This window comes from Cygnus olor, chromosome 20 (assembly GCF_009769625.2).
Source record: "Cygnus olor isolate bCygOlo1 chromosome 20, bCygOlo1.pri.v2, whole genome shotgun sequence".
NCBI classification, from domain to species: Eukaryota; Metazoa; Chordata; class Aves; order Anseriformes; family Anatidae; genus Cygnus; species Cygnus olor.
Genome location: NC_049188.1, coordinates 1133457 through 1160285, shown reverse-complemented (window position 1 = coordinate 1160285; position 26829 = coordinate 1133457). Strand labels below are relative to the sequence as shown.

The following is a 26829-nucleotide window of genomic DNA, read 5'->3' as shown; positions in this document are numbered from 1 at the left end:
TCCCACCTCCAGGAAGGTTCAGCTCCAGAAACCCAAGGCTTCCTTGAAATATTTCCCCAGGTTTAGTTTCCCCCCCTCCCCTTCCTCACAGTGAGCTGCTGGAGCAGCATGTGTCCTGCCGCTGGGCCCAAGCCCCTCCCACCGGGCCCGCAGCCTTCGCCAGCTCCCGACTCAATTTGCAATTGATGAAATGAAAAAGATGCCCTTCCTTCAATTAATTCAGACGCCTTTTTCCTTGCCCCTCAAGGCACGATAGCGGCTCTAACATCGTAAATGATTTAGGATGGGAGCCAGATGAAGACAAAGCTGATGGATGACAATTCTCTGTTTGGGGGATGTTTTCCAGCTGGAGATTTCTGGAAACAAATAGATTTATCCCCTTCAAGAAATGACACGCAGCCATCGCATGACTCACGCTGTGAGTCAGGGCCCAGCAGCAGCCAGGAGAGATGCCAGCCTGCGCCGGGAAGGGATGGGACGGACCAGGAGAAGGAGCTGGGACACAGGGCTCGGTGCCCGGACCCCAAAACTCAGCCATAGCCCCTCTGCTCCGGGCTTTAAGTGGTTACAATCCATTTTGCCCAGTTTGCCTTTAGGATCAAACCTCCCGAGCCTCCAGGCTGGCTGTTGAAGCAATAAGACCCTCTTCTCTCGAAGCACATCGTGCCCTGGATTTGGTTAAATCCCCCAAAACCAAAGCAAGGTCAGTCCCTTGGGAGGCTCCTGGGCCACCTGGGGGCAGCGAGGAAGACGGGGACCCCCCCCCCAACCAGTGCCCTGGTGGCAGTGCAGTGGCTGCTGTCTGACTGGCACCTATGGAAAATGGGTCAGGTCAGAACTAATCACAGCGACAGACCAGCAAAACTGCAAAAGATGGGCTGATCCTGAAATTGTGACCTCGGAGACGTCTTCCCATATCGGGATATTTTACGCATCTCTGGCAGAAAGGAAAGGACCGCGTTTAATTAGAGACCCCAGAGAGACCACCCAGAGAGTGGTGATCAATGGCTCTGTGTCCAAGCGGAGGCTGGTGACAAATGGTGTCCCTCAGGGGTCTGTCCTTGGACTGGTGCTGTTTAATATCTTTATCAACGATATAGACAGTGGGATTGAGTGCACCCTTAGCAAGTTTCCAGATGACACCAAGCTGAGTGGTGCAGTCAATACACCAGAAAGAAGGGATGCCATCCAAAGGGACCTGGACAGGCTGGAGAAGTGGGCCCATGTGAACCTAATGAGGTTCAACAAGTCCACGTGCAGGGTGCTGCACCTGGGCTGGGGCAATCCCACACATAAGGACAGACTGGGTGAAGAACTCAGTGAGAGCAGCCCTGCAGAGAAAGAGTTGGGGGTTTTGGGGGATGAAAAGCTCATCATGAGCCAGCAGTGCACACTTGCAGCCCAGAAGGCCAACTGCATCCTGGGCTGCATCAAGAGAGGAGTGGGCAGCAGGGGAGGGAGGTGATTGTGCCCCTCTACTCTGCCCTCGTGAGGCCCCACTTGGAGTACTGCATCCAAGTCTGGAGCCCCCAGCACACGAAGGATGTGGGGCTGTTAGAGCGGGTCCAGGGGAGGGCCACAAAGATGATCAAGGGGCTGAAGCACCTCTCCTATGAAGAAAGGCTGAGAGAGCTGGGGGTGTTCAGCCTGGAGAAGACGAGGGTCTGGGGAGACCTTACTGCAGCCTTTCAGTACTTAAAGGGTTCTTATAAAAAGGATGGAGAAGGACTCTTTACTCGGGTAGATAATGACAGGACAAGGGGGAATGGTTTTAAACTGAAAGAGGGGAGATTTAGATTAGAGGTTAGGAGGAAATTTTTCACTCAGAGGGTGGTGAGGCACTGGCACAGGCTGCCCAGAGAGATTGTGGATGCCCCATCCCTGGAGGTGTTCAAGGCCAGGTTAGATGAGGTCCTGGGCAACCTGATCTAGTGGGTGGCGTCCCTGCCCATGGCAAGGGTTGGAACCAGGTGATCTTTGAGTTCCCTTCCAACCCAAGCCATTCTATGATCCCTATTTTTGCAGAGCGTGTTGAGCACATCCCATACCAACGCATCTTGCTGGGGAAAACGCACAAACCCCAGCCCAGGCGAGCATCGCAGAGGGCGACGATCTGCTTTACATCTAAGAGCAGACCCTTCAGGCCGGGCGTGCAGCTCCTGTGCAGATGAGGAACTTCACCCCGGCGACGTCGGTGTTCCCGGAGCACCACCTCCACCGCCGCCTGCTGACAGGTGAAGCCCAGCAGCAATCGGCTCTGGCTGGCTGCGCCTTACACCGAGCACGTCCTGGAAACTGTGGCGATTTGTGTTAAGTTGTACAATTGAAAGCTATTCGTGTAAGAGGATTGCTTTCGGATACGTACATTGAAAGATTTGCTCTAAGCACAAGGCAATGCAAGTATAATTGTGGGAGCGAATCCTGCCCAAATTGCTCTCTGCATGGCTTCCAGATGTTAGACAGCCCAAAAGGGACAAGCGGGCGGGATGCGGTGTCACTTACCACCTGGCCTGGCTTTTGGGGCCGTGTTTTCCCTCTAGTCTCTGAGCAGGGGAAATCATGATTTTTCTGAGACATTTCAGCACCAGCCCCCACACGGATCCTGCTGCGGTGGTGGCCTTGGTGCAGGCTCTGGGGACCTGCAGCCCTGAGTGCCCCCTGCATGGGTCACCCACCTCCTCCTCCCAGCCCTGGTGGTGGTGGCTCCATCAGCCCCAGCTCCACGGCACCCCAGGACAGACCTGCCCTGGAGCCCTGGAAACGCAGAGCTCTGGAGCATGGGGACACCAGAAGTATGAGGGGAGGAATGGAGGGAGTGTGGGGACAAAGAAGGAGGACAGAGGGAGCGTGGGGACACAGGAGGGAGAGGCCTCGCACAGCAGGAACAAGCTGTTATTTCAACTCAGCCAAATGGCCCGTGGAGAAGCAATGCATAAAGGGGACAGCAGCAATTTCCGTGTCCCAAGAGGGGCTGGGAGAAGAAACAGCGCGGATGCTGCAGCACAGAGAAGCCATGCAGACAGGGTTTTCTTTAGGGCTCCCCTAGGATTTCCAAGGGAAGGAACTGTGGGGATTTTATGGGGCGTTTTACATGAAGTGCTAATGACCACAGCAGCTGTTGAGGGCAGCAGGCGTCCGGCGGTGACATGCAGCCCGAGGGCTCCTCAGGCGCAGAAGCCGCCGCTGCCAGGGCAGTGCCGGCCGCTACCAGGGCTCAGCACGGACAAGGAAGGGGTGGTGGTGACTGCTCGTGATTTACGGCTGCTTCAGCTCTTGGGGAGGTGGATGCAGGAGGGAGGCGTCTGGCCCAGGAAGGAGGACCAGGTGCAGAAGACCTCGTGTCCACCCAGGCGAACATGGTACATTACGGGGGACACCAAACATCCCAGCCCAACTGCAGCCGCACCCACACGCAACTGATGCCTGACGCAACTTGAGTCCCACAAAATAAACACGGCTTGCTGAAGTTGTTAAAGACCTCACTTAACCCAAGTGACCCACAGGAGGCTGGTGGCTTGGAGACATGTCTCACAAGCTGTTCTTTCTCTCAAAAGTGGTCGGAAGGAACTGCAGGCTGCTAAAGGGCAGCCCATGCCTGCAAAGTGCTGGGACCACATCGTCCCTCTGCTGCTTCTACCAGAGCTGATACACGTGTGTCCGGAGGATTCACTAATTTGTAACATGGACGTAGTTAAATTCTTGTGCATCTTTATTTCTTATTGCATATGCAACTTCCCTTCCCCTGGCCTACGCGATGGGAAGGTACCCCCAGACCTACCATTACAAGAGGCCACATGGAGGAACGAGGATGAGCATAATGGCACAGCTGAGCAGAAAATGGGGAAGACCACTACCTAAATGTGCATGCAGGGGCTGGGGAGACGCCCTGCCACAGCTGCCTGGGCTGGCGGACATCAAGCAGGTCTTCCAGAGCCTCAGAGCAGAGCTGGTGGCTGGCTGGAGTGGTCTCGGCACCTTCTAAACAGCTGTGTTCTGATAACTGCATCCCACCCCTGGTATTTTCACTCAAAATGCATTAGTTCTGCAAAATAAGCCTAGAATACAACAATTTTTAACTTGAACATAGCCCAACACTGGGAATTTCTGGGAATTCATACTCTTCACATGGCGACCCTGCCATCGGAAGCAGGAGTCAGAGCACAGGGCTCTCAGAAAACAGCACAGACCATTTTTGCAAAGAGCTCCCGGGCTTTCCAGTGCTGCCAACCTTCACCCCAAAGCCCAGATGCAAGTTAAATGGTGTCAAATGTGACCAGAAACAGAGGAGTGATTGAGCAGAGTATTAGAGCGCCTGCGGTGAAGCCGTGGTGGGAACATGACAAATCATTCCCCAGCAAGGGGAAAGAAGAGCAGCCCTTTACCAGCCAGTTTCTTAAGGAAACCAAGCCCCTAAGACAAACTTCCCATGATAGTTTTGGATTTGAAAATATGATTAGCCCCTGCTCAAAGGGCTGGGCCCCTGGAACGGCACAGCAGGAGCCAGGCTGGTGGGGGCCCCCAGGTCACCCATGTCCCCTGCCTTGCCCCATTGCTCCCTCCCTGTAGCCCACCCCAGCTGGCCAGGTTTCCTGCAGGCACCAGTGCAGCTGAGCACGCCCAAACCATCTTCTGGCAGAAGGCAACAAGCAGAAGTGCTCCCAGCTGAGCGTGGTGCTCAGCAGCTCCCAGGAGCGGGGCTGTAAAGGAAGCAGCACGCGGACAACCCTTAGCTAGGAAGAGGCACTAGGGGCTGAGAACAGCAGATCTCAGCAGGACCATAGCCTGGCTCACCCAAGGGCAGCTTCAAGATGGGCCACAACACACAGAGGTTGGGGCACAGGGTCTCACCAGCCTCACTGGGACACGTGGATCCTCCAACTGGATGCAGTCACCCAGCGCGGACACCTCACGGTCACCTGGGCTTGCTTGAGTCCTGCGTTCGGACCTGGGCGGTGCAGCGCACGCACACCAGCACGGTTGTCATGCCAGGTTTCCATCATATGCAGACACGGAGATGGCTTGGAAATGTCCCATACCTGCCCAGGGCTTGCAGGTGCCACCTGTGTCCCTGTGGAAGCGTGGTGACTTCTCACTAGCTCCAACCTCCTTCCAGTGCTTTGTGAAGAAGCTGCGATGGGCCTGTTGGAGCTGCCTCCCACCCACCAAGCCCTCTCCATCGCTCACAGGCACGTGGGTGCTCTCCCTTCTGCTCTCTGTGCTATCAAGGAAAAAGATGTTCTGCAACACTTGTGCTTTTCACGTCCTTAAAATCCTGTTAGCATCCCCTCTCAAAGAGCCTTGTACAGCTATGACACACAAAGGTGCCCTAGGGAAAATTATTTTTTCTTTCTTTTTCAGAATCACTTTTAACCATTTAAGAAATGAGGTAATCTTAAAAACAGTCACAATCTGAGGAGCGCCCGTCGACAACGCCGTGGGCTCTGCGGATCGCAGGCTGCAAGTGCTTGCGGAGCCAGCGGCGGTGGGAGTGCTGCGAGCACCTGGAGCCCAGTGGGGATGCAGATGCTGGAGCGGGACTGCGTTCTCCTCCCATCCCCAGCTGGCACCTCTGGGTCTCCGTTCAGGCCACGCTTCTGCAGCTGGCTTGGCCAGGCTCCTCAGCTGGAGCAGTGTCAGACTTCCATCACGCAGCCGCTGGAGGAAGCGGGGCAGCTCCACTGACTGCCACCGCCCCAGCGGAGCAGGAGGAGAGTGCGGGGCAGCCCTCCTGCCCCCTGGGGGAAACTCTGGCAGAGCTGTGGGAGGCGGCCAGCAGGGATCAGGGATGTCTGGGGCTATTTCAGGCCTTCAGTGACTGAACACACAGCCTGACTGCAGCGGTGCTTCCCCAGTGAGGTCTGCTCTGGGTATTTTCACACCAGTCCTTCCTAACACACCAGTGAGAGCTCACACTGACACTGCAGCCGACACGGGTATTGCATAAATAGAAAGGAACGTGAGAGCAGTGATCTTCCCAACAGCAAACAACCCATTCCCCTCTCATTTAAATGCGTTTTGCCAGCCAGACCCCAGTACCTCCAAAGGGAGTGCAAGGCATGAGGGTCTCTCAGAGCAACCCCTGGGGTTGTGTCAGTGGCCCCCATGCTTGGATGTTACCACTCCAAGATAAGAAGTGGTTTCTTGACACAAAAGAAATCAACTGGATTGGGTTTTCACTTACATCAGATTGGCGCCTCCATCCAAACCAGCGGTGATGCTGGGTCCTGGTTTGGGCTGGGATATAGTTAATTTTCTTCACAGCGGCTGGTATGGTGCCATATTTTGGACTTTGGAGAAAAATAATGTTGGTAACCCACCAAAGTTTTAGTGCTTACACAAAGCCACACGTTTCAGCTTCTCATGCTGCCCGGCCAGCGAGAAGGCTGAGGGTGCACAAGAAATCTGGGAATGTACACAGCCAGGACAGGTGACCCAAACCTGCCAACGGGATATCCCATAACTTACGGTGTCCTGCTGAGCAATTAAGCAGGGGGAGTTGGCTGGAGGGGCCACTGCTGCTCAGGGACTGGCTGGGCATCAGTCAGCAGGCAGCGAGCAACTGCATCGTGCATCGCTTGTTTTGTGTATTCCTTTATTATCTTCCCTTCCTTTTCTGGCCTGTTAAACTGTCTTCATCTCAACCCATGAATTTTACCTATTTCCGATTCTCTCCCCCATCCCACTGTGGAGAACGAGCAAACGGCTGCGTGGTGCTGAGCTGCCCGCTGGCTTAAACCACAACAGGCTGGCGAATTGCACAGGTGGAGCAAAGGCATCCTTCCATGAGCCCAGCGTGGCTTTGAGGGATCATGTGCTGGTTAAGGCTGCTGGGAGACTGTAGTAAAACAGCTTGGAAAGTACACATTGCCAAAACCATGAAGTTGGAAAACATTTGGACAGATATCAGAAGTTGCACACGACATTAACAGAGGTGCTGTTACTTACACCACCCCCAGTAAGCTGAACCTTGGGCATCAGACAGGGTCTTTCAGCAGATGGCAGGTGTTCAAAACACATAAAGGTACAGTTGTTGGTACAATGAGGCCTTCAGCAGGGCTTTTAGATCTGCCCGCAGTCACGCCTGCACAGACCCAGCCAGCCAGCAGTGGTTAAATTCCCTTCACACTTATCCTTATGGACACTGCACGTTTTGTAGCTGAGCTGAGTGCACCCCCTGGGCTCCCTTACGACTCGACACCGAAGTAAAATCAACGCTTGCTCCCTGCACCCGATCAGCCGCAGAGATCACGAACACGGCCTCCCCGATGGCACTGCCAACGGCGATACACTGCTCACACGTAGCATTTGTACAAGATAAAAAGCGTTACAAATACTTCCATCCAAGAAGCCCTAAAAACAGGAGGGAAGGGTTAAACAAAGACTTTACCATCCTTCTCAATATCCAACTTCAGAAAGCCTACGTGAACAGATTTGATATGGGTGTTAGTCTGGAAATGAAGACCAAAGCTCATCCATCAGCCAGCCTGCAGATCGGCGAGCCCCATCCTAACGTCAGCACCCGGAGATGTCTTTTGCTTTGTTCTTCCGCTGGTATCTTACGTCCAGGGGATCAAAGCCCCGTTGGCTGGACCCAAACAGCGCCCAGCGAGGAGTCCTGGCTGTGTAGTCTGCTGCTGTGAACGTCTTCAATCCCCCACTCCTCTCGTGCTCTCGTACCAGCTCCTGGAAGCGCTCGTAGTTGATCCAGGTGCACCACTCGCCGTCAACCTTGAACTGCGAAATAAGAGAGACGTGTTACTGTGCTGCAGAGCAGGGAGTACCACCACGGCGGTGATTCATGGTGGGACAAGCTGCTGAAGCTGGGTGCGTATTAAATTGGTTTCCTAGCTGTAGTTTTTTTCCTTTTTTTTTTTTTTTTTTTTGTGCGGCAGGTGGATTTTTTATTTTTTTTTCCAAATTTCTGGCCCCATTAAGGTCCAAGGTGAAGTCATCCAGAAGTTAAGATAACTTCCTTAAGAGGAAAAGGAAATCCTTCAGGCAGACAAATACCAGGAGCTCACTGTTTCTGAGCTACATTTCATCCAGGAGGTCTGACAAAGCAAATGCAGAAACAGGATGGCCACTTCTCTTACAGCTGTAGTCATTTAGCAGAGCTGTCTACCAGCAGATAAGCTTCATGAAGATTTGACTGCTTGGTGCCTTGCCTGATCCTTTGAAGTACCAGATCCTAACATTGTTTCAGCCCCACTTTGTATCCCAAAGCCCAGTTCTCAGGTGCAATTTCACTTGCCAGTGCACTGTTGTTTATACCTTAGACACCTTGATTTGGGGAACTGGAGGAGTCCTGGAGACAATGTATAAATTTGAGCCCAATACCCACGTGTCCCTTGATGAAGGGCAGGGGCAGGAGGGCTGTGTTTGGGAGTGGGGAAAGATAAAAAGGTTTAATGACACGAATCCTCTTTCCATACAAGAATTTTAAGAATTCCTTACTTTGACAAGTTGAAGCTGCGTTTGTCTCACAGACCTGCTCTGCTAATTTAGCAGCAGCCTTGACTGAATCCTCAATCAGGATTTGTCTGAGCTGAGAGCTTATCCAAAGAAAGAGGGAAAACATACTGGCTCCCCGATTTTTTCAAAACCTGATGGTTATGCATTTAAATGGCATTTGACTTTCTGCCCAAGAGCTAAAAGCTTTTTTGGTTGGAAAAACTGCTGATACCTGCAAAATTTTGAATCAAATATTGCCAATGTTAATCTCTTGCTGCCTGTGTAATTGCAGCAAATTGTTGCAGGAGGAGTCCTTTACCCAGAGCAGAGATGTGTGACTGCAGAGCCAGAACAGCCAGGAAGAAGTCTCACTGTAAATACGCTCGCCCAAGGCTCATTCTTCATATGCTAACGTTTAAACAAGGCAACACGTCCTTTCCCATGCGAGTGGCTGCAAATAAAGCAACAGCAGAGGAGGCAACGCATCGCTGGGAAAGCAGACAGGTCCCCGACAGACCCAGCTTCAGGAGAGCTGAGCTTCCCTCCCGATGGGAGGTGCTAGATGACTTTGGCCAAGTCACCCAGCTCCCATCCCTCCGGTGCAGTCCTAACTACCAAGACTCAAACCTTACTGGCACGAAGAGCATCCCAGAGCAAGGTTTGTGCAGTCCCGCTCGCAGCCTTTCCCAGCACAGCAGCAGCTGGGGGTGCTGCAGGCAGGTGGCGGTGCTCTGCGGCCAGCAGAGACCTGGGGCTTGGACCTGTTCTGCCCACGGCACTCCTCTGTGCCTTCTCTCTGCTCTCCCATCCCTCTCTTTCTATCCCCAGTGCCTGTCTGGGAACATCATATGCCAAAAGCCAGGGGCTGCAGGGAAGACACTTGAACAAGTTCAGACCGTGCATCAGAGCCCTCCCCAGATTTGATTCACTACTGCTCATCAATAAATTCTCACACAAACTAAGGACAAAAAATTCTACAGGATCCAGCCACATGGCCTGTAACACACACAGCATGAGGCAGAGCTGCTTAGCACACAGCAAGTTGCTGAGCTTATTCCCATGACGTGTTCAGAGCTCCTAACTCGTCAGATGGGTCCCTAGACAGACTTGAGGCCAACTAAGAGAAACCTTCTACATAAAGAATAAAGCCACAGCTGAGACTTGGAACCAGCTGAAGAGGTAATTTTGTAAAGCCCGTTTCCTTGAAAACCCATGGGATGCTCTTGTCTCAGGAGGGAAGGGGGAGCTTGCAAAGAATCCTTAACCCTGCAGCCAAGAGAGGCTGAGCAAGAGCCAAAGCCACGAGAGGTGCTCGTGCCACCAGGGGTGGCTGACACAAGGCTATGGGCTGCAGCTGCCATCCCCAACCGGAACCCTGGCATAGATATGGGCCTCTCCGGAGTCTTAAAGCTAGAAATAGCACGATGGCAGCATACTGTGACCAGCAGAAGACACCGAGAGCTATTTCTAGAACCAGCCCCACTTAGATCAGTGCTCTACCAAGCCAGCCCGTGGTGCCCCAGCTGCACGCACCCCAGTTTAACGGAGCACACGTGGGCAAACCCACACCGTGCTGTGAAGGGGCTGGTGTCAGTGGTGCTGGTGTCATCCCTCCCAGCAGAACAGCACCACTGCCCACCTGGGGGTAAAAGCTGTCTTGCACAGGGATGAAAGTCTGACATGAGCTTCTGGGACACAATTATATGGCTTCTCTTTTCAAAGCAAACTATTTAATTCATGCCTTGCCATGGCTGTATCTCGCTGCATTATCAGTTCTTCTGTGGAGACGGTGACCTTCAACAAGGCCAACAGCAGGAGATAAAACCCAGAACCTCCCACCCACACCAGTGTCTGTGGGGTGATTTTGGCCACAGGTTACAGAGCGCTCCTGCAAGCAGACCGTGCTTTTAGCAGCTCTGACGGCTCCAACAGACACGAGTCCCCACGTTCCCCGAACCAGAAGCACCCCGTTAAGCACAAACGTGCGGAGCATCGGGGTTTCATGACCCACAATTTGACAGCAGACAGCACTGAGAAACATGGCACTGGGTGCTGCCTCTGCGCGAGCAAACCTCGAGCAGCACCAAAGCTCTGCCTTTCCCCAGAGCCCCGGCAGGCAGCACAAACTCCTGAGGCTCCGGGAGGACAAGTACAGCAGAAGCAGGGAGGATGCAGCTCACAGGCGGCCCAAGTGCAGCGGGCTCGGACCCACAGCCTCTGGGCTGTGCTTCTGAGCGACGTGAGGCTTGGAGAGGTGGCTTGGTCAGTGGCAGAAGGGGATATTTGCCCCCTCCTCATCCCCTTAGAGTAAAGCCCTACATGTGCTCTCCTGAGGACAAAATGATGGAGCTCTGGTTTCATCAGATCACACCAAACCCATGGCTACGTGAGCCGCAGCCGGTCCCACCAGCTCCCAGCAGCCCAGCCAACCCCCCCGGCTTGCACAATCGCATTGCTCCACAGGTGTCCTGAACGTCGGCTGGGGCACCCAGGGGAGATTCTAAGTCATTTAATTTGGACTCGATATACAAACGTGCAGCTCCTGACACAGCTAAGCTACTGACACTGCAAACCGCCCGCTGCAGACCTGCGCAACAAGAGCTCCCGCAAGAGCAGCCGGATGCAGGCTGCCTGGGGTTTGTTACAAAAGCAGGTTAAATACTATTAAATATTTGTGGGGCTGCAAAACAACGGCAATAAAATACAAAGAGATGGGAACCATCCTTTATTCTTGTCATGGAAACCAATTACTTCTGCTAAGGAATAAAAAACAGACTAACGTGGAGTAGGGGAGAAGAGCCTCAATTGCCCAGGATTTACAGATCGAGTTTTAACAATTTTATGATTATTTCACAGATAATGGAAGATTTAAGACTCAGAACAGTTTCACAACATCCATACAACAGGTGAACCAATGATAGGCATCAGTGTTATTTCAAGCTAATGCAGTTGGATGTTTTATCGAATTTTTCACTACCTGGTTAAGTCTTTTAAGGTGATAAATACATCGGCAAAAGACAAACGGCTGAAACCCTCCCCTCGTTTTCAAGTTAGCATCATAAAAAAAGAGCAATAAAGCTCCTTCAGTGGCTCTGAGGCCAGGCTGTGCTGTCTGGAAAGGCAAACTCAGCGCCTCCCGAGGGCTTTGCTCAACAGCGAGGTGATGCCGGGGCCAGCGCTCGCTTTCCCCCAGGAGTTCTCGTCCCCAGGTCCCCAGGCTCCCACCGCTGCTTGCTCCGGTCAGAAGCCGCACTGGTGCCCAGCTCTGCAAAACCCTATTTCTGCAGATCCTACAGCTCGTGCAAGGAGCACCATAAGGAACTCATAATGGCCCTCGAGTCAGGAGAAACCTGGAAGCACACATTCAGAGCTGAAGGATCAGGTGGCTGCGACCACCCTCAGCATCACCTCCCTGCCCCTACGACGGCTGCTTACAGCTCTGCAGGTTTTGGGTTCAAAGTTATTTTAAAGCATGACAGCAAGGCCCTGTGCACGGGGCAGAGCTGCAGCACCGTGGATACGAATGGGAAATTTCTTTAAATCAGCTTTTGCAGTATGTTTAGAGCTGTTTAGTCTGTACGGAGAGGAGCTGCTTGCTGCAGAAACCTATCAACATACACGAAGGAGAAGAACCACACTACATATTTCTCTCCTTACCAACCTATTTGCATAAACAATTTTGGAGGATAAAAATTTATGCATGTATTGAGGACGATATAGTAGTACAATTTACTACATTGGCCCAGACACGCATAATTGCGAAGAAATAAACACGGGGTTTATACGGAGGGATAAAACACAGAAGAGAGGCAGAAATGGTGACACATGAAATGCCAATGCTGAAAAATGGAAGTCAGCCAAAACCCAATTAGTTTATCCTAACAAGGATAATGCTGTATTCTCCTCAGAGGAAAACATGCTGGAAGGAGAAGGCTCCTCTTTACCCATTGACTCTGGTTGGTCACTGCAGAAAAGCGTGCATTTCCTGGACAGGACGACATAACACGGGCAGAACAGGACAAACCAGGGCACGCAGCCCACGGGGCCACAAGGCAGCCTTGCCCCATTGCATCCCGTGAGGCTGATGCAGGGCAGAGGGAGAAAGCAGGGCTTGGGGGCTCGCAACCAGCTCTTCTTCAATGACTTGGGGACGTGTGGATAAATGCACAGGTTTAGTAGCAGATGAAGTCTTCCCCAGGCACGTGCAGTATTTACCAGGTAAATACAGCAGCTTTATATGCAGTCTTAAAAACCACGCAAAAATCAATCGGTAGCAAAGAGGGAAACGGGGCGCGTTCAGCAGCATGGATGCAGCGGGGAGCAGTCTGGGTGTGCAGGGAGGTCACGCTAGTCCCCTAACAGTTTTTCTAATTGCAATCCCCAGCATTTTGAAAAAAGGGTTTTGGCCAATGCTTTAGTCAACACTTACTTGGTTTGCACAGAGCATGAGACATTAAAGAGCATTTTGCAAGAGCAAGTCTCGGCAGCTGAGCTTTCGTAAGGCCAGCAGCTCGGATGCTTCACTTCCCTCGCCTGCACTTTTATGTCCCATCCCAAAAACCACATCAAACCCAGCTGCTGGCTCTGCTCTTACACATTCAGAAGCGATGAGGTCTTCCCTCGCCTTCTCTCAAAACCCTGCTGAGCGACACAAGCTGACAGCTTACACGGGGGCTCTGTGTCGCCAGGGCAAAGCTGGCTCTAGCGACCCAGTGCCGCGGGGTGCTTCGGTGCCGCAGGCAGGGTTTAGGAAGGGCTGTGCTTTCCAAAAGAAACCAGTTTTTTGTCGTTGTTTTTATGGGAAGTAATGCATTCAGAGCCTGCAGCATTGTGCTCCCTGCACTGTCTGAGCATTTAAAAGCAGAGAGATTAAAACCCAATACTACTACCCTCTATTTACATTCTTTGAGAAGAAAGCTTATCTTTGGAAAAGCAATCAGGTACCCTCAGTCCGTTTGTCAGCACCTTCCCTTGAAATGCTTTCTTTGCTGAGCCTAAATATATTCTTTTACTAATAAGGAAAAAATATTGTTCTGGGGAAAGGGAACGGGGCTTTGCACTTTGGCACTTAAGGTAGTTTTTTGTTTTGTTTTTAAATTCCATGTTTCTGTACTTATATTCTTGAAACTTAAAAATATGCCTGTGTGTTTTCGAGTACCTGCGCAGCTTCCTGCCAGCAGTGCAGACTGCATTTCAGAACAGGTGAGCCCACAGCCCATGGGGTCACCAAAAACCACCTGCTTCACACTAGACGGTTTACATTAAGAGCATTTTGAGACAAAAGTGCATAGCAGAAACACTCCTCTCCTTAGCTCCCCTGGCAGCAGCTGGAACAACTCAGGAGCATCACCACACTGCAAATTTCATCGATCTGCAATGATATCTGACTAAGAATACAAAAATAAATCTGTCTACAAGCAGCTGTACAGCAGGGCAGAAGTACACCCACCACCCATTTTCCTCTTGCATTTGCATTGACACCAGAGACTTGGGGCCAGTCCCAGACTCCAGGTGTGTTGCAGCACATCAGTCCTAAAGAAACAGCACGAGCCTTGCAGAGAACCTCTCTGTGAACCACATTTGGTGGGGTAGGCGCACATCTGGATTTTCTATAACGGACAGAAGTCGTGAGCTGTCTAGACGGTGCAGCTGGGCTCTTGCAGTCAGAAGGAATTTAAACATCGCAGCCCAAGAGGCAGCGCGCGAGGCTGAGATGGGTCCATTCCTCCTGCTGCCACCATGGCTGGCTTTGCAAGCCCGCCTCACCTTTATGATTCCCTTTGTGAGAAATACAATCCCATCTTCCAACTCCATTTTACTTCTCAAGGTTGCAGAGTTTTGAAATGTTTAAGAACTCTGGGACCTGAAATAGATGTCTGAGTGCGGGGCAATGCCACGTGAAATGTGCTGCTCAGGAATTATTTACCGCTTCGGATTTGCAATAAGGTTGCTTTCAGCTACTGGCTTTGTATTGCCGCTCTCCATGTCTGTGCCCAGAAAAATGTCTGACATCAGGAAGGCAGCTGGAAAACGACTCTGAAGGTCTCAGTCCCGAGCACCTTACTTTAAAACCGATGCAGACAATCATTTCAGTAAACAACTCCTGCACACAAGGCATTATTAATTAGACCACATATAATGAGAGAGAAAACTTGTACTGTGCAACTGCAGTGACTTTTTGGCACCTGTCAGTACAAAGAACTCTGACAGTACTCCTTAAAGTCAAACAAATAATTCATTATATTATTACACAGAGTTTCTCATCTAATTACGGCTCACAATTATTTAAGGCTCCCTTTATTCAACAGTGAAAGTGGCTGAGCTGGAGCCATTCAGGGGAAAAAAAGAAGAAATGTTGTAGATAAGACTAATCTTAACAGGGTCACACAGCTTGTTAAAAGCTAAAAACCTTTTATTTTTATTTATCAATTGTAACCTCAGGCTTTGCAGGGAAGAAGTAAAGATTAAACTAGTTAAGTAACAAACGTGTGGAACAGAAGGTTATAACCAACCCATTCTTTGCAAGCAGCCACACTGAAGCAGATGAAACACCTCTCAGAGCTGGCAACTACAGTGCCTGGAAATGGGGTTTGCTATCACGTTTCCTGAGAGCAGCGAAACAAAAAGGCAACACCAAACCAAGGCAAAAGCAACCTGGCCGTGTGCTGCTGGGCCAGTACTGCAGTGCCTGATGCTCGTGGGATCGTTCCTCTGCCACTCGTCAGCTTCTATTTATTAAATCTAATCTTGCATGAATTAGTCTAAAGAAAAGATTCATTATTGCAGATTTTTTTTTAATCTGTACCCGCTGCAGAGATGAACAACTCATCTGCCAATTAATCCAGGGCTACATCCAGACTGTTTTAATTCTGATGGATGAAAAATTGATTACCTTAGCATAACCGATCTTCTTTTAATAACTACCAGATCAAGCACAGCAGAGCCACCTTCCTATGGAAGGAGACAGAGGGAAAAAAAAAAAAAAAGGCAACTTAAAACCCATAAAACCTCATGCTCACACCTGCAATCAGGCTGTACTTTGGCTACTGAGACACTTTGTCCCGAGACAGGGAGGAGCCCCAACGCAGGGATGTGGCATCTTTCGTGACCTTCTGACGTGAAGCAGCAAGCCAAGTCCCTTTTCCCCGTGTACTGCACCAGTCACAGCCGTGGGGTAATGCTGATGTAACAGCTGAGGATAACAAGAGGACAGGGTCCAAGTTCTGGATCTGGGATGCAGGATCACAGGGACAGCTCACGCTCTCCAACTGATTTGCAAGGCAAGAAGGAAACAGATGTGATGGACCATTTTTCTGTAATATAACCCTTGTTAGCCAATCTGCAGCTGGTAGTTAAGTGCTTCCTTCTCCTCCCTAAATATAGACGAAATGCTCAGCATGGAGCAACTTCACTGTCCTTCACCCAAACTCTCAAGCCTCCTACAAGCACAGCCAGGGCGCGTGTGAAGTCCTCGTGTCCCACCAGAGCCCCATGGGACAGACACGGGTGATGCTGGAAAGCCTGGTGGGAACAAAAAGAAGGCTGATTTCATCTCTGGTGGGAAGATCTCTTGGTTGATGGAGAGCGATGAGCACCACAGACCAGGTTGCCACCTCCCCCCAGTTTATTTCAATTGCAGCTACCACCAATGACATCTGCTGTGGTGGCACACTGTGCACCCTCAGCACCGCATCTTGGCTATGGGAAGTCTTCTCCCCATCTCTTCCAGGAGAGGACAGCGAGGAGAGTCCTTCCTCTGAAAGCATGTCTCCCTTATCAGACCGCCCGTACCCTCGATGGAAGGATACCTCACCTCCACCAGCACGGGGTAGCTCAGGGAATACCCTCCTGCAGGGCCTCCAAGAGGAACGAAAGCAAAATCTTCCCCATCGAGTGGTTGCAGAGACCTTCCCAAAAGCGGCTGCCTTGGCTCGTGCTGCAGCTGCTCGGTGCCAGTGGGCACGCTGTGCCTGCTGCGACCCTGCTGCGCCAGAGGAGCCAGCCAGCAGCACCAGGGAAAGAAAATACTCCACTGGTGAGACGAGGGAGGTCTGCGGCAAAATCGCTGCATCTGGACCAAGCAGCCCTAGAGGATCTTGCATCCAGGGTACGGACCTGAATCTGATTGCAGAAGTCAGGCAAATCTGTTTATTGGGGCGAAAGAGGATGCTGATAGCAACTTCTCTGAGCTTGCTGACCATTCACCTCACCCTGTTAACAGGCACCTCCACTCAGGGTAAAAAAGTGTTCCTTGTGCTAAGGCATGGCTCACTGACATGGAAATCAACCCCAGCACCACGGGGGAGGCAGGGATGCTCACACACACACAGACCCGCTAAGGACCAGACTGAGCAGCAGCACGGGGTGCAGACTGCGCTAACGAGAAACTCGGGGCTGGAAAGCAACTGGGAGAACATGGCTGGAAACCAACTCCCTTGCAAAAGCGAGTCAGATATTTAAATGAACATAAGGGGAGTTAATTGGCAGGCAAGTGCTTTGATACAACGGAGCGGGTGGTAAACACACGCATAAAGCAAATTCAACAAAGTGGGGCAGAGGGTTTCACTTGAGAAATTATTGAAATGCTAGCTTTCATTCAAAAAAATGTTTGCTGCAAGGCAACTGGAGCACGTTCCCTCTCCTTAGGCGCTTGTTGTGGTTGTCTCGAGGAGACGTTTATTGTTACAATGCACGAAAGTCAGCTGCCAGAGGTCTCACTCTGGAAAAGGTTATACATATTAATGGTTGTATTATAAAGTCGCTGCTGTCTCAATATCTCAGCCAATTAGTTCAAAAGCACTAACAAATTAGGTTTTTGTACTGTGGCATTTATAGAATTTGGTACAAAGCGATACAATTACTGAAGGATTTAGCACCACTGCTGAAGAACCAAAGCAGACGCAGCCAGGACGCAGCGGGCTGGAGGTCGGCTTGCTGGGGCACACAGAGATGGCTCTGAGGAATCCCACAGCCACGGGAACCCGGATCCAGAGGGACCCTGCACCCAAGCCCAGCTGCCCTCTGGCTCCCGGGGGCTCATACTGATACCCAGCTGACCTCAAAGTGTGGGAACACCCGCAGCTAGTGGTTCCTCAGCTCACTACGAGGGCAGTGCAGGTGCTCCCTGCATTATTATTTTAGGGCTCTGTGAAGGGTAACTGGAAAGCAAACGCTTCACACTAAGGCTTAAGCTCATGCAACCTTTGCAGCTGCTATTGCACAGTGCAGAGCTGCCAGGTCCAGAGCTCCCCGAGGCAAGCAGCAGTCCTCTCGCTTCCCCAGCTTCACCGAGGCCTGAAGGCTTTCACTAGCCTCTTATTTTTAGTTGTAGAAAGACACACAGACACCATGACCATACTTCCGGTCAACGGAATTAAAAAAAACGTGTGTGCATGCATATGTGTGAGGGAAGAGACTTCAAAGACTAACAGCAGATTTTCGAGACACTGAAGTACCCCTAAAAGGCAACAGCTTCTATAACCTCCTCTTGATTTCCTGAAACAAGAAAATACCACTAGACAAACTGCAGCTTCCTCTACCTAAAAAACCCTTTTCTACCTACATCCCTGGCCTTAAAATACTTCAGAGCTCAAATCCTAAACTATTATTCATCAAGTGAGCAGGTGCCTATCAATGACTCTTCTTAAGTCAAGGAGCAGAGGCTATAATCAAGGTGCATTACTTCTGACGTGTCCAGACTCTTTAGTAGAGGCTGGCACTTCAATACTAGGGTTTAAAATTATTAGTATTAGTATTGTTTGAAAACCTCAAAACTCAGACCTAGCAGAGCCCAAAGAACAAAATCACATTTTAAAATTATTTTTATTACCTACTTCCTGCAACTCCTTAACTTTCTAAAGATACCTTTGATTTTGCAATTACTCACTACAGTTTGATTGTTCCCAGAGTACAGATTTTCTCCAAATAATATACACTGACAAATTTTATTCTCCACTGGAGCCTGAAATTCTGAATTAAATGTAATAGAAATATATTTTTTTATTAGTTGTTTTAGTACCAAGTATAGATTGCTTCCAAAAGACACCCTCTCCTAATGGCTTTGGAAAGCAAAGCAGCTGTTGAATTCCTCCTGGGCTGGTATCAATCTATTCTTGTTACTAACAGTGTTACTTAAATTATGCATCAATAACTTAGGTGGCAATCTGTTTCCTTTCTTTCCCTGGGCCTTTCACCTTAGAAAAGGATTTTTTGCATTCAAGGATTTGTTCAGGCACAGTTGCCAGTGGCAACAACCAAGACTGAGACTGTAAATAAAGCAACTTTACGGTGAGTTGAAACAAAAAAAAATAGTGCCAGGTATCACATTTTTTTCTGCTCCTTTTACACATATTCCCATAAAACAGCAAATCAAGAAAAGCAACAAAGTTTTGCAACTGCACATAAGTTTTCTACAATGAGATTCTAATTGTTTCCAAACACCAATTCAAAATATTTCAGACCTTCTGCAAGTGGCGATTTTAACCAGTTACTCCCTGTGCGTAGCATAGTATGGCCAGAATTGTCCTGCATGTAAAGCCATACAACACTGGCTAAAACCAGGTCCCCAGCCAAGCAAATGGTGAGAGAGAATGTGTGGCTTCAGCAAACACAAGCAAAGAATATGCAAAGAGCAAAATCATCACTAGTAGCATAATAAGTAGTTGCTCCACCAGTTGCCTTGCTAGCACATTATACATTTCCTATCATCTTTCTGTTAAGCTTTGCTGGAGCTCAGAAAGCCAAGTTGTACTTGGTATTTCTCATAACCTGCATCCTTTAAAAATTATTTTTTGGTACTTCACTTGTATTTCAAATTGTGTTGATGGTATTTATGAAGGAACCTGAGTTTCTAACACAACGTCTTACATACATACTCAAAGGTTGCTGAGACATGCCTGGCTTCCAAAGTGCCCCAGCAGCATGAGCGACACTGGGTGGCATCAGAAGGCAGCTCTGCATCCTCTTCTCCATCATCAGGACGGAGAACACAAACGTGCTGGTTGTGTTCTGACGAATGATTTTACAGAAAGGCAGGTCCAGTTCAAAAAAGCAAGCAGCCGGTATTTAACATTTACAAATCAACTTCAACTTTGCCAAAATTATAGCTCCAGACGAAGCAAAATATGTTATTCCAGCTCTGGTTGAAGTGAACAAGGACATCTAGAGCTTCGGAAGGTACTGCCAGGATCCAGTGGAGGCAAAACACAACCTTAACCTGGTGTGAAGCGTAAGTTCCCTACAGAGCTGCATATACCAGTGAAGACCATCACAAAGAAAAATAAGGCAATGAGACAAAAACAGCTCACCCACCTCAACAAGATTTGCCTTTGCCTCTCTCAAAACACAAAGCAGTGAGCGTGACAAAGCACAAGAAACAGTGCAATGAGCTCTTCCTGGACCCACTAAATATTTCATGCTTTGTATCGCTGTGGAAGTGCTGTGAGTTATCACGACCAACTGAAACCTGCAGTGGCTTCACTAACTCTCTACAGAACATACTAGGCATTTTTCCCTCCAGAAGCATTCAGCTAGCTCCAGAAAAAAAAAAACAAATCTGCTCGAATAAGGCGATTGCACATCACTTCCAAGGACAAGGCATGGTGCCTGCTCTCACAGCTTGGCACAGAGGAGCCTCACCTTCTTGTGAGCTATCAGCAGACAGTTTGAGTGTTCGTGCTCACAGGCGATTTCGTAGTCTGGGATGAGTTCGGCCAGCTCCTGGACGAAGCGCACCACCTCTTCGTGCCAGGGGACGTTGGCCATGGTGAGGCTGCTGGCCGAGCTTTCTCCGCAGTACGTCACCCCCTGAGAAGAAACATGGAAACAGTCACTGTCAGCTCAACCCTTCAAGGTCAGGTCCATTTTACCCCACTTCGTGCTGCACCTTATGGAAAAGAATCTGGATTCGGGGATAGCTTCAAATCGACCTGTCCCTCGGTGCTTCGGTAACCGCTGTCTGCTCAGGCTTCCCCAACAGCAACACACAGGTCAGGCATTATCCTGCAAAAACAGTTCAAAGCACCCAAACAGATAGTGCTTGTGCTCCTGAGCCACCAAGGGATGTCTGAGAAGGTCGCTTTGCTTTGAAGCATGATGTGCCTAGAATAAAGTCTCACAAATGACTAATGCAACAAGTCTGGAGAAGAGGAGGCTGAGGGCAGATCTTACTGTTCTCTACAACTGCCTGAAAAGAAGGTGTGGGGAGCTGGGGGTCGGCCTCTTCTCGCAGATAACTAGCGATAGGACTAGAGGGAACAGCCTCAAGTTGCACCTGGGGAGGTTTAGGTTGGAAATGAGGAGACATTTCTTCTCAGAAAGAGCAGTCAGGCATTGGGACAGGTTGTCCAGGGAGGTGGTGGAGTCACCGTCCCTGGGGGTGTTTAAGGAAAGATTGGACGTGGTGCTTTGGGACATGGTTTAGTGGGTGACATTGGTGGTAGGGGGACAGTTGGACCAGATGATCTTGGAGGGCTTTTCCAACCCTAATGACTCTATAAAGTTGCAGCACGGTGTTTCCACGGTGTTACCTATGTTCTGCAGAGGTAACGACTCCCCCTCCTGAGCCAAGGCTGCAATTTCTGCCACCATCCCCTACTATTTGTACAGATCTCTTCCTAGCTCATTGTAAAAACAGTTCTCCCCAAGCCCCTCCATCTTCTGGCTGTTCAATCTAATTACAAGACAGTTAAAAGTCTATTTTAGCCACAGGCAATTGCTGTAACTGCCCCAGATCAACACCGTTTTGGCAATCAAAACAAAAAGCCCATTTGCTGCCTTCCCGTGGTGCCCATGCAAGGAGACCCAGGGAACCGTAGCCTGGGCTGTGTGGATACGTGCTTCTGCAGCTGCAATGGATTGCACGTTTCAAGCAAGATGCTCAGTGCTCTTTACTCAATTGTTTTGAACTTGAGATCTCAAGGTTCTTCCTGACTACTGGGCAGTCTACAGAAACAGTAGGATCTTCCCTGTATTTGTGTAAGAGAGGCATTTGCAAATCATTATGCAGCCGTGCGCCAATGGGCTGGGCAGAGTCCCACAGGGCAGCAGAGCCAGTACTGGCAGAGACGTGGCTCATTAGGAGAAAGGAGTAGATGTAGGTGCTGGCAGGGCAGGAGCAGCTTGAACCCAGAGAAACAGCATTAAAATGCCTTTTTTTCAAAAGAAAGGGGAAGAAAAAATCCGTAAGTATACAAATTATCCTTCTAGTCTGTGCATGCACAAAGGGTGCAATTGAGAGGCCAAAGAAATGTCTAAAAATTAAAAGGTACAAAAGTTGAAAAAAGTGGAGGATTCCTGTGAACCTGGAGATCTTCTGAAGACAAGTGCTAATTAAGTTCAAAGCAGGACAGAACCGGGCTTTAAAGCTGCAGAATTCGCATGGTCCAGTGCCACTTAACACTTTGCCTTGGCTAAACCAAAAGTGATTCCACAGGGATGAAAGCATCCTCCTCCCCAGGGCAAAACCCAGATTTCCCCCATTAACAAACAAAGTAAAAAAAAAAAAGTTCTGCTTCTGCCCTTCTGCTCACCTGAGGTGTTTTTCAGCAGCAGCCAAGCACCTAACAACCCCTCAATAAAGCCAGCAAGTGAACACCTCTGGGAAGGAAGGATGAGCGTGTACACCTGGAAGTGAAAGAATTGCACAGGGACATGTGGGAAACTATGGGAAAAAGGACAGGAGCCCTGGTCAGCACCTTGGCATTGGCGCCCTGCCAAAACCTCACCTTCATGATTCAGCCTGCTTTGCCTCTGGTCTGCTTCCCTGCCCTGCAGTATCGCTGCTTTGACTTCCACAGACAACAGCAAAACACTGTAAAACAACGTCAAGCCTAGACAGAGGTGCTGCTCTTTGTCTTGCATTCATTGCCCCGCAGGCAGAAGAAGCCCAGCACCAAACTCGCAGCTTAAGGGCAGCCCCAGCCCCAGAGCAGACTGCGAGGGTTGGCTGGTTCTGCCCCAGCTGAGCAGGAAAGGACAGACACAAAGCCCCACGAAGTCAGGGGATTTTAGAAGCCAGGTGGAAAACTTTGCTTGACTAACTCTAGCTGAAGAAACAAGTCACCAACTTCCAAGATTATTCTGTAATTCTCCAGCTTGGTACCAGCAGTGGTGTTTGCATGGATGTCTGCAGGCTGCTCACCGGCACGTACAGGATGCGTGGCATCCTAAAGAAGCCCTTGAGCAGGTTCTTTCCAGACCTCACCTACAAGAACAGACAGCAACAGCCAGCCACTCAGTGCTCCAGACCCTCATTAAAAACCAGCGGCTGGGGGCACTCGTCCAAACTGCTGGGTATCTACTGGCTTCCAGGCAGACACACAACAGCAACCACACAAGCTGGCATCAGCTAGATGCAAAACTAACACTGCCACCATGAATCAGCCCAAATACGGCCCTGGAGGAAGGGGACAGGGGCAGAGAGGTGGTGGGCACGGCACAGGGACACAAAATGAAGGTGGACGCTCCCAGGGTGAGCAGGAGGTTCGGAGCTAAGCGGGTGGTGTAGAGCCATTAGTTACATGCCTTGGGGTTAGCCAGTGTAAAGTGCCAGTAAACACGGAGTAGTCAAGACTGAAAACATGAATAGACACCCAAAAACATAACAGCATTTATAAAAGCTCCCTCCAATTCATGCTACTCCTGCAATCTTTTGCTTCAATTAATTCAGAAAATACTGGGACCTGCCTGGAAAACAGTCCATCTCTGACCGTCTCCTGCACACGCAGAGGGAGGATCAAAAACCCTAAGAGTTGGTGCTGTAGAGAAATTCTTACTGTTTACTTACGAGCAGAATTTATTTGACCACATTAAAAAGCAGCTTGTGATTTTCTGGCCAAAGGCCATCGGAACAGTTTACAATTTCTATAATCCTACCACTCGGTGAGAAGTCCACGTTGCTTTGTGAAATGCTGAGAGCCGAAGCAACTGCCCCAGAACAAGCGTATGCAAGAAGCGGAGGGATTTTCATAAAACTGAGGGGTGCTGATTGCAGATTTCCCCTGACCCTGCCCACACAAACAGCAGCACCGCCTGCACCCACCACAGCCCCTGCCACTCCTGGCTGCCACAGCACCGCTGACTTGGCAGAAATAAGAGTCATGCAGTGCTGGAACCCCAAAAACCCTTTTCCATGGGGTGGGAAGTACCCAGCACCTGCGGGCTGATATGACAAGCGCTACGAGCATCAGCTGCGCAGAGCACAGACAGCAGCTTCCCCCTGCAAACCGGTCTGCAAAGCTCTGCGGCTCACCAGTGTGCACATGAAGAGCACAAGTCTTCCAGAAAGCAATCAGAAAAGCTGTTTCCCTGAAGCACCCTCAGATCTAGTTACTGAATGAAGTGGCGTTGTTCAGAAGATGCTTTCCTCCCTGCTTCATTCGCAGTGACCCGGAAGACCTGGTTTTCTGCAGCAGTACTCGTGCCCTGCAGCCCAGGCAGCGCAGCTCCACAGGCTCTCCTAGTCCAGAGAAGACAAAGCCACTTCCAACCTTATAACTTGGAGATTTGTTATTTTAATTTGGAGATATAAATCAGTAACTGAGGAGGTTCAAGTGATCAGTCTTAGCAGTGACCTCAATTTCACTTAAGCCTTGCTCCATCTTTGAGTTAAAGTTTTCATAAATTAGCTCAGCAGTGTGAAGTTTTCTGAAGTGTGTTGTTGCTTATTTCTGCCCTTCCAGATAAAACTCGTTACAGGTGTATTGAAGCACTTTAACCTGTCATATCACAACAAAGGTCACAAGCTCACTGGCACTCAGAAGGGCAAACTCACGTAGGAAGCTTGGCTTTTCTTCCAGACAAAAGCCCAAGTCCCCTGAACTCAACACTTCCATTATTTTATTCCAAGCACAAAATCCCATCAAGCATGGGCATTTAAAACATGCACTGTCATGTTTTTCCTCTCAAGAACACGTCTCCTACCTGGCACCTGCATCCCCACCATGTTTATGGCACCTGCTCCCAGCTGACATTGCATGCCCCGTTCCCAGTTCAGCCACATTAAAGCCAAACATGTCACGTCCAGCAATAAACAGACCTTTGGCAAACACTTGAAATTAAAGCAAGGTGAACCACACTGTAAGGCAGATGCTTAAAGGGGGACGTTACAAAGAAACAGACTCATGCTAATTAGAAACTGTACAAGTTTTGGAAGCAATTACTTTCTCGCTGTTAAATTTACGATGACCCTTCTCTATTAATCTGCCCAGGCAAACAATATTCGAGCTGCACGCCGTAACTCAGAGCTGGAGCACAAACAGGTTGACCGTGCACAACAGCACACGAGTCGGGGGAACACTAAACAGGGAAGTACATTAATTTTTTTAAGCCCAGCTTTGAAAGTCTGAAAAAGACTTTAAGTGTTCGTATTAGAGCAGCCAGCCAAGCAACTAAGATATGCATCTCCAAAGTTCGGCGGTACAGACACAGCTCCATATAGCAATATTTTCCCTTGTTCATTATACAGATTATGATTTGAGCAGCATGAAAAATGGATGACTATGAGGGGGAAAATTCTTAGCGAGCTACAACATGACTCATTCTTTTAATAAACTTCAAAGATATCATTTACAAGCAAAGAAAGCACAGAGGCAAATGGAATAACTAAGTGCTCGGATGGCTGATTAATTCACATGCACAAATCAATGAAAATCAGCTTAGCAGCACACCGAATGAAAGCACATCAGCTTTCAACTTCTCCAACTTCTTAAAACTTGAGTTAATTAAGAGTGCTGATACCACTTAAAAAATGTGAACAGTTGATTAGGGCGGTCATGTTATATTTTTCAGTAATACACGAAGACAGTTATTAAGACATCAAGTATTAAAAAGGAAACTGTTCTATTGTACACCCTAGTGCTTATAGAAAATTCCCTGCAGTAGAAACATCAATGATGCTGCCTCTTAATTAGTCTTTAATACGGATGCTTTAGCATCCTGATCATGCCACACAGGCAAATACCTTGAAAGAAAACCTTTTGAAAAGCAACTCGGATGTTCTTGGTTATGCTGGTGGGAATCCAGAGCACCCTCAGCGAGCGCACTCGGGATTTATGTGCTGCTGTAACAGAGCCAAGCGTGCACAACTGTATTTAAGCAACACGTTGTGCCGAGATGATTACTGCTGTGGCGAGTGAGAAACATGAGAAGCTCACGTCGCCTGCTGCTTGGCACATTTGCTTCACTGCGATCTGGCTCCTCGCCGGAGATCTCATCAGCTACCAGTCATTTTAATCCACGGGACTATGAAGGAAGGGAAGTAAATATGACAGCACTTTGTTTCTTAGCTCAGATAAAGTGCAGGCTTTCCAACTTAATTACTGAACAAGAGAATTTTCTGAGCTCTGAGCCCACAAATTATACATTTGTTCAATTGAGGCTGTGGTGAATTAACAGAAGAACAGAGCGTCGGCCAAGTGCTCCTGACCTGTTGAGCCACACAGCCACTGCTCCAAAACTGGGGCAGTCCTGCCCCAAGACGAATATAAAAAGCCTCAAATGACATGTTGATAGATCACACACCCTGCAATAAAAATGCTTATGATCTGAGCATCAGCATTTGCCCAAATTATATACACAAGCTCTCATGCATGTCTGCTCCTCGCTGGAATGGATTCGGCCTTGTCGGCTGCTTTTTGTTTTTAATAGTCACTTTCAAGTTGATTTAACAAAGGCCGTTGGTTTATTTGTGTCAGTTAAATGCGAAGAGCAGGAACGGAAATGGTTAGTTAGGCAGCATAACCCCGATATTTATCGGGAGTTCTCCGGATGCACCGCACGTACGGCTACATGCAGATCTGCGCCACAGCAGCCCATAAATCTTCAGCAACTCCTCGCATAAAGGCTAAGCTCTGAAACGCTGGATGTGAACTTTCCTTCCAGCTTTTAGAAGTGAATGTTACAGACCTTGCAAGAGAAATGCTCACTGTTAAATCCCCCAGCCACCACTCCTCATGCCCTCTAAAAGAGACCGCAGAGAGGCAGGCAGGCAGAAGTTAGACTCAGACTGGCAGGCAAGGGGGAGACTTCAGCCTGACAGTGACTTGCTTTGCTGTGATCCTTCCTATCGTGCTTCAGTTTCCCCAGTTGCAATGGGCTAACGGTGCTAGCCCCCTTCCCCTGCAACAAAGCAGGCAGAGGACAGAAAGCATTTCCCCACGTCACTGTTACGAACACGCGCAGCAGCGCTGGGCCAGCACACATGGCCAGCTGCCATGAGCTAAAGAGACTTTGTATTCTACAACTTCATCTGGTCATAGCTAAAAGCCCCACAAGCCATTCCCATGTGTTGTGCTTCCCACTTACTTTGGAGGCTAATCCTTTTTCTCGTGCTGAAAGCTGCCAGCTACCTCCTTACGCCTGGATGTTCACAAGAGTTGC

The 26829-nt window shown here is 49.5% G+C and overlaps 1 protein-coding gene across 2 annotated transcripts in view; it reads right to left on the bottom strand.

The window, feature by feature from the left end:
• Nucleotides 1–7261: 7261 nt before the first annotated feature.
• Nucleotides 7262–26829, bottom strand: part of LOC121058083 (S-adenosyl-L-methionine-dependent tRNA 4-demethylwyosine synthase TYW1-like) — a 107160-nt gene continuing 87592 nt past the window's right edge. For both annotated transcript variants that reach the window (XM_040533115.1, XM_040533116.1), the window contains exons 16-17: nucleotides 20089–20256; nucleotides 7262–7734 (exon numbers count right to left, since the gene is read on the bottom strand). In XM_040533115.1, the coding sequence (XP_040389049.1) occupies nucleotides 7513–7734; nucleotides 20089–20256 (390 nt within the window). In that variant the 3' untranslated portion in view covers nucleotides 7262–7512. The remainder of the gene's footprint in view (nucleotides 7735–20088; nucleotides 20257–26829) is intronic.